Source organism: Sabethes cyaneus, chromosome 2 (genome assembly GCF_943734655.1).
Source record: "Sabethes cyaneus chromosome 2, idSabCyanKW18_F2, whole genome shotgun sequence".
Taxonomy (NCBI): Eukaryota; Metazoa; Arthropoda; class Insecta; order Diptera; family Culicidae; genus Sabethes; species Sabethes cyaneus.
The window spans coordinates 96,125,243-96,138,274 of record NC_071354.1 but is presented as its reverse complement, the minus strand read 5'-3'; the positions used below and the strand labels follow the sequence as shown (position 1 = coordinate 96,138,274).

The window sequence follows — 13,032 nt, the reverse complement described above, 5'->3', positions numbered from 1 at the left end:
TTATAAGTCAATAACGAAAATTACATTGATATACGAATTGGTGTTTGCTGGGCAAATAATTGGTAGGCATTTTAAGAATTGTAGAATTTTATAAATGTAATTTACATTATTTTGTTGAGCAAAAGATGCTCTTTGGCAGTAGAGAGTTGAAACATGGGATGTTCCAAAAGATTTTATAATCGTTATTATTGAGATGTACTACAGTCAGTCCACAATCATGGGTCACACACAATTATGGGTCATTTTAGCTTTATTTACCGATTAATGCATGAATATTATACTAATTGATTGCTAAAATCGTTACTCATAGGTAGCACTAATAATTTGATAAATCATTAGATCATATTTAAACAGAAATTCGCAACTAAAGGTAAAATGACCCACAATTGTGTGTGACCCATGATTGTGGACTGACTGTATATTAAATGCGTTTGTTATAGATGGCATCTAGTTTTACCAACTAGTTTCTATTGAAATAATAAACAGGCGGCGCGGCATACAAGTCATAAAAGTCATACATTTAACTGTTTAATCAATTTTCGGAAGGCAATGTTTTCATGGACTGAACGAATGAGTTGCCATTATTGGTCGAATAATTTATGTATCTTTCCCTAATGAAACTAAATACAATGCATATACCAAGAAGTGGTACGATAGAATTGTTTCCTGTCATTCCAATGGAATTTAGATCACATTTCATTAGACCAAATAATGTATGTATGCATCCATTTCCCCCAGCATGGATGTTAGCGGATGTTATCTTGCTGGACAAAACAGGACATATTTACATGTGGAAATACATGCAATACTGCATGATAGGTAGTAGGAGATGTTTCCGCTGTTGAAACGATGGGCAAGATCGAAGGACAAGAAGACTACGTCGAAGAGCATTCCTTGCTCGAATTTCACATTCACAGACACTTGAATAGCATTAATGTTAACCCTTGTATAAGATACTTACATCTGTAACAGTTTGCAGCGCTAGGATATAGTAGACTTCTGTCGTTACCAACTCCCATATGGCAGATTGAATTTTTGTTTCCGTTTCGCCCATACCTAGTGGGTACGTTTTGGGTAAAAAAAGACATACCGGAAACATGATTAGCATAATCCGACATTATAATCTCGCCGGAATGAAATAAAACCGCGCGAGAAAAGATTTAGTGAGATTTACCGGCATGGTTAACAACATCTGTCCATGACTGAGGTAAGTTTTTAAGGCCGTCTAATGCTTCTAAAAATTCTGGTTTGTCAAAATTGCTGGCGGAAGACGTCAGTTTTGGAATTCCCTTATTGTAGCTATCCAGCAATTCACAAAGTTTTGATTTTTGTGGTCCCTGCAATTCGACATTCGAACATTTAGTTTAGTTTTTCTTTTCTTTCCAATAAATAAATTACCTTCGATCCGAACGATATTGTCCATTTTTGCTTCGATTGCTTACTGGATGATGCGGAGGATGCTTTCGGACTTTGATCGTAGGTTTCGTCGGTGGAAGTAGAGGTGAACAGGCGGCTCGACGTTGACCGGTAGCCCACAGAAGCCGCCTTCTGCAGGCCAGCGTGACCACCAGGCTGACGGGGGGTGCTTTCCTTGTCGGCAACAAGTAGCGTGCGGCCAGCCAGACTTGATATATCAGTGTATGCATCCAATGGTCCCACATACTGAATACCTGTGGCACAGGATGAGGCAGGATGAGATGGTATAGAGAAAAAAAACTCGCACAAGCGGAATATTTATAGCCACTCAACTAGGTACTTACCCAGTTCTTGAGAGTTGATAAATCCATTATCTAGGACGCAGATCTGGGAAAAGCTTAGGCTGCGCTGCGACAGGGAAGAGTGCAGTGAATCTCTACGGGAGGTCAGCAGTAACAAGGAAGAAAAGAAATTAGTCTTAAATGAGTGATGGATGCAAGCATAAATGAGTTTGACGAGTTTAATTAATTCTGCATTGCGTCCTGGGCGACATTTTCCGAAGGACAGCAAAGACTATAATAAGAATGAATATGTTCTGCTAAAATATGTCATTTTGTTTTCATTTAGCGAGACACTGGCTATCACCGCCGTCGTGAATGTTTTTAAGATAACAGAAGAGTATTTTAATTATTTTTGTTTAAAACCAATGAAAAATCGTCATCATTATTAGGAATTGTTCATTGTGGACTGTAATTTGTTATAGGATATGTTGCTACATCGTCGTAATTGCCTATTCCCGTCCTATCTAACACAAATTATTAAAAATATCAGCATTTTTATGACACACAATGCAAAACTAGTTATTCCCTAATATTTTAGTTAGTTGTCTATCATACGCGATCAATCAAAGTGAGCTGAGATCTATTTAAATGCTTTTTATCATTAAAGAAGTCCTACCAGCCAAATTTCCTACGTTTTTTCGTGCGACGAAAAAGACAATGTCGACTACCGTTTTAATTTCCGTCATTCATAAATGAAAATAACTCACGCAAGGCATTGTCGTTATTCTACAGCCAGAAAAACTTGCCTGACCTGCAGAAATTTTGTAGAATAACATTTGTCATGCCGTCCTACACAAATACATGCGCGTTAGCTTCGTAAAAATTGTTGTGATTTTTAGTTCGGACGATGAAAAATTTTGATGGACGGATTTTAAAACGGTACGACGAATTTTAGAAATTAAGAAATAAAGTCAGTTGCGTAATTTCAATAATATGCTTCGTATAGTCGCTTTTCAGTGATTTCAAAGTTCACGGATCGGAAGGTAACTGTGTTTTAGTCAAATCAGCACAAGAACTTTTGGAGTATTCATTAAATCCATCCAGCAAATGATGAAAATTGGAATGGCTTTACTTATTACGACAGGAATTAGAAAAAGACCCTAAATGCGTATTAATTTAGTGTCTCACTAGCATTGCACACCAGTGCAATGCAGGGATGGTTCGATCACTTTGACAGAGTTTTATTCATATGAGAGTACCGCCTCAGCCATGCAAAATTTGACAAAGTGATATATGGAGCATTTATAAAACTGGTTATTATCTACAATTTTGCTGAATAAAGTTTTGCTGTATCTTTTGTAGTTACAGCGCTACAATGCTAGTAACTCTTTAGTGAGTAAATGCATGTTCCAAAGTTACCAAAGAGGTACTAGCATTGTAGAACTACAAAACTATGTAACTACAAAAGATATAGCAAAACTTTATTCAGTAAAATTGTAGACAATAACTGGTTCTACAAATGTGTAATATGTCACTTTTGAAAATTTTGCTCTGCTGAAACGGTACTGTCAAATGAATCAAAATTGAGACAAAGTGATCGAACCATCCTTGGTCGGAAGCAAGCAAAAAACAATTTAATCTATCTATTTCTATTTTCGGAACTGGTCACTGGAGACAAAAAATGGGCAAATCAGTTGGTTGACCTTTACCGTAGTGCCATTTCATGCTCATTTATTTTCGTGGCCGTGCTACGGCCATTTATTTATCTAAATCAGATTCCACTAATTGCGGTACTTACGCCAGACAGACTCCTTTCGTGGCCGGTATCAAGATCTCATCCTGGAAGCCATTCGTATCACTGGTATCGAAGTAGACTGAGAAATACTCGGAGCTGGATACCTTGATAGCCGCCGATGTTTGCCATTTAGAATACGCACCGGTTGGTTTATAGGGCAATCCGCAGGAGTAATGTGTGTGTGTGTGGGGTGGGAGGATACGTTTAATTTATTTTATTGATTGTGCATGAAGCATGAATTCCACCGTGGTTGCGTGCAGTTTATGGAAAGGAAATAAAAAAGATTGCAAACAATTTCATTAGCCATATTGGTGACCAAATTCGGTAGGAATGTGGTATATTTGGTATATGTTATTCATTTTCGATTTGATTGTTTATTTCAAGTGAAAGAATTCATTTGCTAAAACGGTAGAAAAAACCAATAGTAAAGATATGTGCTACAATAAATTTGTTTTATTGTTTGCGATAGTAACCAGGTATACAATATTCATCGAATTGGTTTGTTTTCCATAAATGTGATTGATGGTGACGCTACATTTTGATTGCCTTGAAATGTTACTTTTTGTGATCGGCGGTTTTCGGCGAAAATATATGCAAAATTAAATGCCAATTTGTCCGGACGTTTAAAATCAGGCTACGAGTCGCCTTTTGGTTATGTCTCTGTTTTAACTTTGTATTCTAGTAATAAAGCAAAATTTGAATTTTATGTGCTGCGCATCAACGTCCGTTGTAGAAAAGCACCTTAACATTGAACAATAGCATTTTAAGATACAAAACAGTAACTCTACTACAGCTTCATACTTCGGCCCACAACTGCCGACAAAAACAATAAAAAAATCACGAAATCCATTTTTCCTGATATCATATTCTCAAATCTTTTTGTTAGGAGCAGATGCGATTAACCTAGAGCTGTTTTAACTAGTAAATTAAATTTTCGTTTTCTTTCGCGTGGTGTCTATCCATTTCCTGTTTGCTATCAAGAAAGTATACTATTTTGCTCTTTTTTCCCTGTTTTTTAAAACGATATTTATTTTTTTTTGCTACACCAAACATCAAGTGAGACTATAAGAAACCAAAAACTTTTGTGAAAATAATCGCAAAATCTAAGGCTTTATACCATTAAGTTTAGATCACATTAATTATTTTCGCTGGGTTGTTGTTACCAAACCAACTATGGATATGGTCGGAACCACAGTCAAAAAAGTAATGTAGTCTAAACTAAGTGGGCTAAGCCCTATTCGACTTCTTCACATAAAATAATAAGGTCATTCACAGATTCAGCTTCTTTCAAACTACATCTATTCACCTTTGTACTAATACTCTAACTAAATCGTTTTGTTTACTTATTTTTACATCTCCGTTTGGTTAAACGTAACAAGAAACTCTTCTAAGGATTTGCCAATCCACTTTATTTTGCAACGGAGTACAGTGTTGCAAGGTTGCAATCAGGGCTTAAAAAGCATCTCAGCTAGCATTTTCATATGTACGAAAAAGATAAAAATCAGCATTACGTAAAGATATACATGCTAATAAATCGTATTTGATGCGCAAAATTGGCATATCCGTACTATTTTGGAGGCGATATACGTGATTACGAATAATTTTTAGCGTTACGACTATATAAGTATTTATATACGATAATATCCGATTAAGCGCGAGTCGCTCCGTACTACTATACGATTTTGTGCTGAAAATCGTATGTATGTCAGTTATTATCATTATGTACGATAGAAAATCAACTTGATCCCACTTTATCCAGCTTCAGTTACGATTTCGAATTTGTTAGGAGATATTTACGATAATTTTCGCACATTGATATACGAGTTGGTGCTAGCTAGGATCGCAAGTTGATTGTGACTGGGTGAATGTATACACTTTAAAAAAAAAATCATTTGACTGTTTTTTGAATGTAGTCAATCTGCCGCTTACGAAGACTGCAGCCTACCATCCATGTGGCCTCTAAAGTGAAGCCAAAAGTCGTTCTCCCCGCTTCGCGTTCATATTAAAGAGTGTAAACTGTCTGGGAGTATAAGGTGATGTATTTTTTTAATAAAGGTTTGTCACCCAGCGTCGGTAGGACGCAAGCAAAATGTTTGTTTTTTTACCGGAAGGCGTCCGACCTACTTCTTCCATGCACATGTAGTGGTTGTTTTTTGTAGTATTGAATCATACGATAGTGCGGTTGCCTTTCGTTGGTGTGGTGACTGCCAGTCAATCGACTATTTTGCAGTCATTCGCTGCTGCAAACGGTAAAGGAAACTTAATGGAAACAAAAATTTAAAAAAGATCAGAACGCATTCGTTCTAATGTAAAATAGGAGGTATGATTGCGCGAACTGCTGCATAGCGTTCGTATTCCACCGCTAAAGGTACAGTATGAATCTGAATGCGCGGTGGCGGTGGTGTGACTGCGGCAGAAAAAAACGATCGGTTGAAGTCCTGGCTGCAACACCTCTTCTTCTTCTTCTTCAGCAGCATAGAGCCGGGGTGGCTCGTGCTGTTTCAAGTACTCGTCTTTATTCAACTCGGTCTTGGGCCACTCGTCGCCAATTTCCTAGTCGTCTCAGAAGTCGCAAATCGCCTTCGACCGGGTCGAGCCATCGTGCACGTTGGGCCCCCCTGTTCCTGGTGCCGGTGGGGTTGTTGAAGAGGACTATTTTCGTCGCACTGTCGTCCGGCATCCTTATGACGTGTCCGGCCCACCGTAGCCTGCTAACTTTCGCTAGATGTACGAAGGGAGTCTCCCCAAGTAGTGCCTGTAGCTCGTGATTCATACGCCTCCGCCACTCTCCGCTTTCAGTTTGTACTCCGCCAAATATCGTCCGCAGTACTTTCCGCTCAAACACGGCAAGGGCGCGTATGTCCTCCGTAAGCAGCGTCACGGCTTCAAGTCCATAAAGAACTACCGGTCTAATAATGGTTTTGTACATTGTTAGCTTCGTGCGGCGGCGTATGCTTCCTGATCGTAGCGTTTTACGAAGGGCAAAGTAGGCCCGATTTCCCGCTTGGATGCGCCGCTGGATCTCCTTACTAGTGTTGTTGTCCGCGGTCACCAGCGATCCCAAATACACGAACTCCTCTACCACTTCTAGTTCGTTGCCGTCAACGGTTACCGTCCGTGGGAGGCGCGCATTTGTTTCCTTTGAGCCTCTTCCTTTCATGTATTTGGTCTTCGACGCATTTCTTTTAGCCCAACTCTCCTAGACTCCGCTTTCAGTCTGGCGTAGATTGCCTCCGCCGTCGCAAAGTTCCTGGCAATGATATCGAAGTCATCTGCAAAACCTAGAAGTTGGCTACTCTTGGTAAAAATCGTGCCTCTCGTTTCGATGCCCGCTTGTCGGATCACCCCCTCAAGAGGGATGTTGAACAGCATGCAGGATAGACCGTCACCTTGTCTCAACCCTCGTCGCGTCTCGAAGGGACTCGAGAGTGTCCCAGAGATGCGTACGAAACACATCACTCGATCCAATGTAGCTCTGATCAGTCGCGTCAGTTTGTCTGGAAAACCGTATTCGTGCATTATCTGCCATAGCTTGTCTCGATCGACCGTATCGTATGCTGCTTTGAAATCAATAAAGATGTGATGCGTGGGCACGATGTACTCCTGACATTTCTGCAAGATCTGTCGGATAGTAAAAATTTGATCCGTAGTTGCGCGATCCCCCTTGAAACCCGCCTGATAATTCCCTACGAAACCTTGTGCTATCGGTGACAGCCGGCGTAACAGGATCTGGGAGAGTACCTTGTAGGCGGCGTTTACCAGCGTAATACCGCGGTAGTTGCAGCAGTCAAGCCGATCACCCTTTTTGTAGATGGGACAAACCACTCCTTCCATCCATTCCTCCGGTAGCTTTTCCTCCTCCCAAATCCTCGAAATAACCCAGTGTAGAGCCTTTGCTAGCGTTTCTCCGCCATGTTTATAAAGCTCTGCCGGTAGACGGTCCTTCCCAGCGGCTTTATTGGTCTTCAGCAGCCTGATTTCTCGTTTGACTTCTTGGAGATCAGGTGCTAGGACATCACTATCTTCCATGGGCGCTCCTAGGTTAATTTCCGTTCCGCCTCCTTCTGCGACTTCGCCATTGAGGTGTTCATCGAAGAACTGCTTCCACCTGTCGACCACCTCGCGCTCGTTTGTAATTAGATTCCCTCCCTCGTCCCTACACATGTCAGGTTTCGGTGTGTAACTGGTTCCTAGCTCGTCGGTACTTGGCCAGGTTCTGTCTAGTGGCAATACTTAGATAATTTTTCCAAGCATTTTTTTTCTCTTCCACCGCTTGTTGGCATTCCCCATCAAACCAACCATTTTGTGTACTCCGAGGCCCAATACCTAGTGCCGCGGTAGCGGCCTCTCCGATGGCCGAGCGTATTCTGCCCCAACCGTCTTCGAGGTTTGAAACACCTAACTCCTCGGAAGAATGCAGTGCCTCATTCAGTACTCGCGCGTAGTTCTCGGCAGCTTGTGGGTTGTCTAGCTGCCTGATGTTCAGTCGAGGAGGGCGGCTTTGACGTGTCCGGTATACGGTGGACAGCTTTGAGCGCACATGTACTGCTACTAGGTAATGGTCAGAATCAATATCCGCACCCCGACGGGAGCGTACATTCGTGATGTTAGAGAAGAACCGGTCCTCTATGAGAACGTGGTCAATTTGGTTCATTGTACGTTGGTCAGGTGATCTCCAGGTTTCTTTGTGGATATCCTTGCGCGGGAAAAAGGTGCTTCGGATCACCAGGCCTCGGGAAGCTGCGAAATTTATACATCGTTGGCCGTTATCGTTTGTGTCGGTATGCAGGCTATGGGGTCCTACCACCGGTCTATACATTTCTTCCCTACCGACCTGGGCGTTCATATCCCCGATGACGATCTTGATGTCCCGTGACGAGCAGCTGTCGTACGTTGCCTCCAGCCTCGCGTAGAACGTTTCTTTCTCATCGTCGGGTCTACCTTCGTGCGGGCAGTGCACGTTAATGATGCTATAATTGAAGAAACGGCCCTTTATCCTCAATACACACATTCTCTCGTTGATCGCCTTCCAATCAATCACGCGATCCTGCATTCCGCCCAGCTCTACAAAGCCAGTCCCCAGTTCGTTAGTAGCGCCACCGCTCTGGTAAAACTGGGCCTTTCCGCCACGGATCTTCCATACCTTCTCTCCTTTGCGACAGATTTCCTGCAGAGCTACTGCCGAGTTTGCGGGGTTCCAGCTGTTCAATCAGCACCCGCTCGCAACCTGCGAAATTTTGCGATCTGCAGTTCCAAGTTCCGAGTCTCCATTCGTCATCCTTATTCCGTCGCCTAGGTCGATGCCGAATATTCCGCTCCGTATATGCTTGAATGTTGTTAGTTTATGTTTAATTTAGATGTGTAGCCGTACTGGGGCAACACTACCGAGTCTCGTGATGGGACTGCCATCTTATAGTGCCGAGACTCACTATACCTCCTTCCCGGTTAGTATACGACCTTAGTTTCCACCGGGGTTGGTTACCCGATCTCCGCTAAGGTTGCTCGTATTCCGGCTGGTACCACGAGGAGGTCGGGATCGGAGTTGCTAAATAAGAGGCTAACGACCACTATGGGGTCTATATTCCGCATTATCCAGCCGTTTACCGTTGCAACACCTCTACCCGTAACATTTAATGTACTCCTAATCTTTCTGGTTTTACTTGATCTTCAGCCACCGCCAAGTATGAGTACGCTTCTGTATACTGCCTTCTGAAGTTTCAATATCCGCTAGCCGAATTCGTTCGTCGGTATTCTTGATCATCACCTGCGCTAAGTGTCTCTTCTGCCGTTTACTGCGTTTTTCCTTTTAGATGTCTCAATACATAAGCAACAGAACAGTCGCAAACCTGAAGCAACTCGCCGTATCGGTAGAGCTGCCAGCATTTGTTGACCTTGTACCCTGACTTCCAGCAGAGCTTCGGGATGGTGTCCGTAACTTAAGAATTTGAAAGCATTGTCTCATTCCGTCTAACATAGTCTCAGAGTTCGGTTCGCGTGGTCAAATGAATGTTTCTTGTCCATAATGTAGATCCTAGGAACTGACTGCGGAATTTTCTTGAGAACAAAATGCTGTGCTTATTCGTCATCGGTACGCATCTTCAGCTGGTGAACCATATTCAAATCATCGCTGAACGTAATCCGCTGCTTACGGAAATCGACGACTTTCACTAGTGGGACGAGCATATCCAGGCCTTTCGGCAGCTGCGAATTGAACTAGACTCCTTTTGCCGTTGTTCCAGCGTTCCATACTTTCATTGTATTCTGGTTGACATTAAGTGTTAGATTCCACACATTATCCACGGGCGCATGTTGGAACTTCTGTCTCCAGGCCATATGTGCTCTCTCTCTCTCTCTCTCTCTCTCTCTCTCTCTCTCTCTCTCTCTCTCTCTCTCTCTCTCTCTCTCTCTCTCCCTCTCTGATGATAGTCGCCGAACTGACGACAAATGATTTCTCGCAGCTGAGAAATTTTTCCAGCCGTTTCTCTATTTGCTTCATGTTTCTAATCACCATAGAATCCGGAAAATGTGGAACATTTGTTTTCCACGGTTAACCAGTTATAACATGATCACCCACGCGTCAAGTGGCCCTGTCTAGTATAGCTCTTCTGTCCCCGATAGCTTCTTGCTGAACTGCAGCGTTGTGGTTTTTATATAAATCATGGAGGTCCTCATCGATAATTTTCTAGAGAAAAGCCATATAGCACCGTATATGCATTAACTATTACCACCCTACTGATCTAGACGAACGTATCTCAACGATGGTGGTCTAACAAACCAGTCGTCGTATGTTCGAATTTCGGCTGGGTGATGCTGCTAGAGTCAGTAATATTGATGCACTAACCCTGTAATTGTCTAATACTCTATTAACCGGCTACGAGGTTTGTCGATAATGAAGGTTCAAGTCGTAAAGACGTTTATACCCAAGGCTTTGATTTAGTCTGTATCCCCTAACGTGAAGCATCCTGTTCCTTATACCGTTCTAGTTCTTCTAGTTTGCATCGATCCTTATCAAACTTTCAGACAATAAAAAATAACCCATTAGTAAGCTTTTGGCATATTTATTTCATCCAAAACCGCATGCTCGCACCTTACTATTAACTCCACTCATAAGGTTCTGTACAACATCTGGCTGCAGCTTCTTCTGCACGGAAACCCACTTTTCTTCATGTCTTCCTCAGCTTTGACCCCTTTAGGATGCTTCGGTAGTGCCTGCTTCATAACAGCCCAGTATTTTTCGACGGGCCTTGGTTCCGGTGCGTTTGGGGGTTCAAGTCCTTGGGTACGAAAGTGACCCCATTGGCTTCGCACCACTCCAGTACATCCATTGTTTAGTGGCACGAAGCTAGATTCGGCTAGAAGATCGTAGGGCCCTCGTGTTGCTTCAACAGAGGAAGCTTCTGTAGACACTCCTTGAGGTAGATCGACCCGTTTACAGTCCCGAACGGCGCACTTCGTTTGCCACATGAGCATATCGCTTGCCAAATCATATATTTCTTGACAAACTTTGAAAGTTTCTGCTTCCTTATTTTCTCCGGAACAGCAAACTTGTGTTGGGCGGAGAAGAACAGTAGCCCAGGAAGCTGCCGGAAGTCCGTCTTGACGTAACTCTCATCATCCATATTGAGATAATGAGGCTTCGTCAACATCTCTCAACATTTCTGGGTGTACAGTTTCCGGGCCCGTGCCTTTCCTACCATATTTTGCCGTTCGTCACGATTTGGAGCCTTCTACACTTTGTACGTATGCAGTCTCTCCTGTTCCTTGGCTCTTTGAACGAAAGACTTGGATAGATTCAACTTTTTGGCCACATCCCTGACCGAAGCATTGGGATTCCGCTTAACCGCTTCCACGACACGCTTGTGATCCTGATCACAAAAAGAACATCAATTCTGACCGCATTTCTCCTTCCGTTCGATACTCAGAGTTTCGTAGTAACGTTTAACCACACGACTCATAGTTGAGTGCACGATTCCGACTTGTTTTCCGATAAGATAGTTAAGGATTTTCCAGGTGCTTGCGCAAAATCAATTCACGACGTTCCTTTTCCGGTGACACCATTTTTTCCAATTCTCGAAAAACTGACAGTGATAAAAATACAGTGTAAACAATACACTCTAAACTACTTCTACCCAAATTTTCAAGAGAAAGTACCCAATGGATAATTTTTTACAGTGTTTTTCTCCGTGGTGCAATTTGATGTGAGATACCCTTTATTTACAACTGAATTTCAATAGGTAACATCATTTATACATCACTACAAGAGAGATAGGACATCAATCTGATGTGTGTGTGTGAGATCATCTGTCAGTTTTTGTCATTTCATCGGAATTTTCAACAATCCAATGTTTTGATAAATGGTGGAAGAATTTGTAGTTAATAATGTATTTGTAGTTTACGGACGGAAAGGTGAATAAGACTTTCAACACTAATTTAAGGGGAAATTTTTCGAATTTCAGAAGCAGTTTTTGAGCACAATATAAAAGTTCCGTTTCGAAAAATGTATTCACTGCATTCTTCTTGTCAATTTGAATACAGAGAATATATTTTAATAAACGAAAACTTTATTCCAATTAAAAAAAATTCTTTCGAAATTTATAGAATCAATGATGACTAATTTCTCCTTAAAATACAGTTTTGTTTTAGTAATCAAGAAGCTTAAAAATGGTTATTTAATATTAGCCATAGCATTTGAATGCTATTTAAAACTTTAGAGTACCGTACAGAAATTAGTTAAATGGTGAAAATAACACATCGATAGTACATTTAGAAGTGTTGCTTATTTATGTGATATTTCGTGTGTCTTCTAAGATTAAAGTATTTGAAAGAGATGCCCTACAAGTGATTAATTTTTAAAGGTTTGCTTCCGTAAGCTACTAAAGCCATCGAACATCAGAAGTTTTTTTTTTCAATGGAATGAACTTCAACGATTGATAGAAGCAAACTCCGAACCCACCCGAATCGCTCGCATTGCTTTTTCAATCATTACTTTTCCAACTCCTCCTACTAACGAAAAACAAACCAGAGAAATACTGACACGTACATCGAAAACTTTGGATTCAACCTTTACTTACCGTGTGAAAAGGGATAAAAAACTACGGGAAAAGTTTCACAAAAGCAAATACTTACTTGACTTCGTGTCAGAACCGGTTTTTTGCGCTCCCGGTGTAAAAACGATGAAGACTTCTTCTTGAGCGAAGTGGACGCGGACAAGGATTTAGTTTTTGGACAGGATGGTGATGAGAGGCAACAGGTCTGATTGGAATTCTCGTAGCTGGCACTACTGGCGATGCTTTCTCCGCATACCGCACCGGATCCGAGATCCAGCATGCCAGCGCCGTTGTCGTTTCGCTTGCCGTCAGAGTCGGGTGGGCAATTTCCGTCACCACTATCGTACGCAGGGTTTATACAGCCTCCGTCGCTGTCACTTAAACCGATCAAAGTACTGCCGGAAGTAGAAACTACCGATGGAGAATACTCCTTGCCGTGGGGTGATAAAAACGACTCACCAGGGCTAGGACCTTCGGTGCTACCGCCACCTGG

At 42.0% G+C, this 13,032-nt stretch overlaps 1 protein-coding gene across 2 annotated transcripts in view; it reads right to left on the bottom strand.

Annotated features, from left to right (window-relative positions):
* The window catches only part of LOC128734271 (pleckstrin homology domain-containing family G member 5), a 226,673-nt gene that overhangs the window by 19,085 nt on the left and 194,556 nt on the right, over positions 1-13,032 (bottom strand). Inside the window, exons 3-7 of one of the 2 annotated variants that reach the window (XM_053828357.1) lie at positions 3,496-3,596; positions 1,761-1,852; positions 1,399-1,670; positions 1,175-1,337; positions 962-1,056 (exon numbers count right to left, since the gene is read on the bottom strand). The exons of the other annotated variant lie outside the window; for it this stretch is intronic. Of the exons in view, the coding sequence (XP_053684332.1) occupies positions 962-1,056; positions 1,175-1,337; positions 1,399-1,670; positions 1,761-1,852; positions 3,496-3,596 (723 nt within the window). The remainder of the gene's footprint in view (positions 1-961; positions 1,057-1,174; positions 1,338-1,398; positions 1,671-1,760; positions 1,853-3,495; positions 3,597-13,032) is intronic. 2 annotated transcript variants of the gene reach the window in all.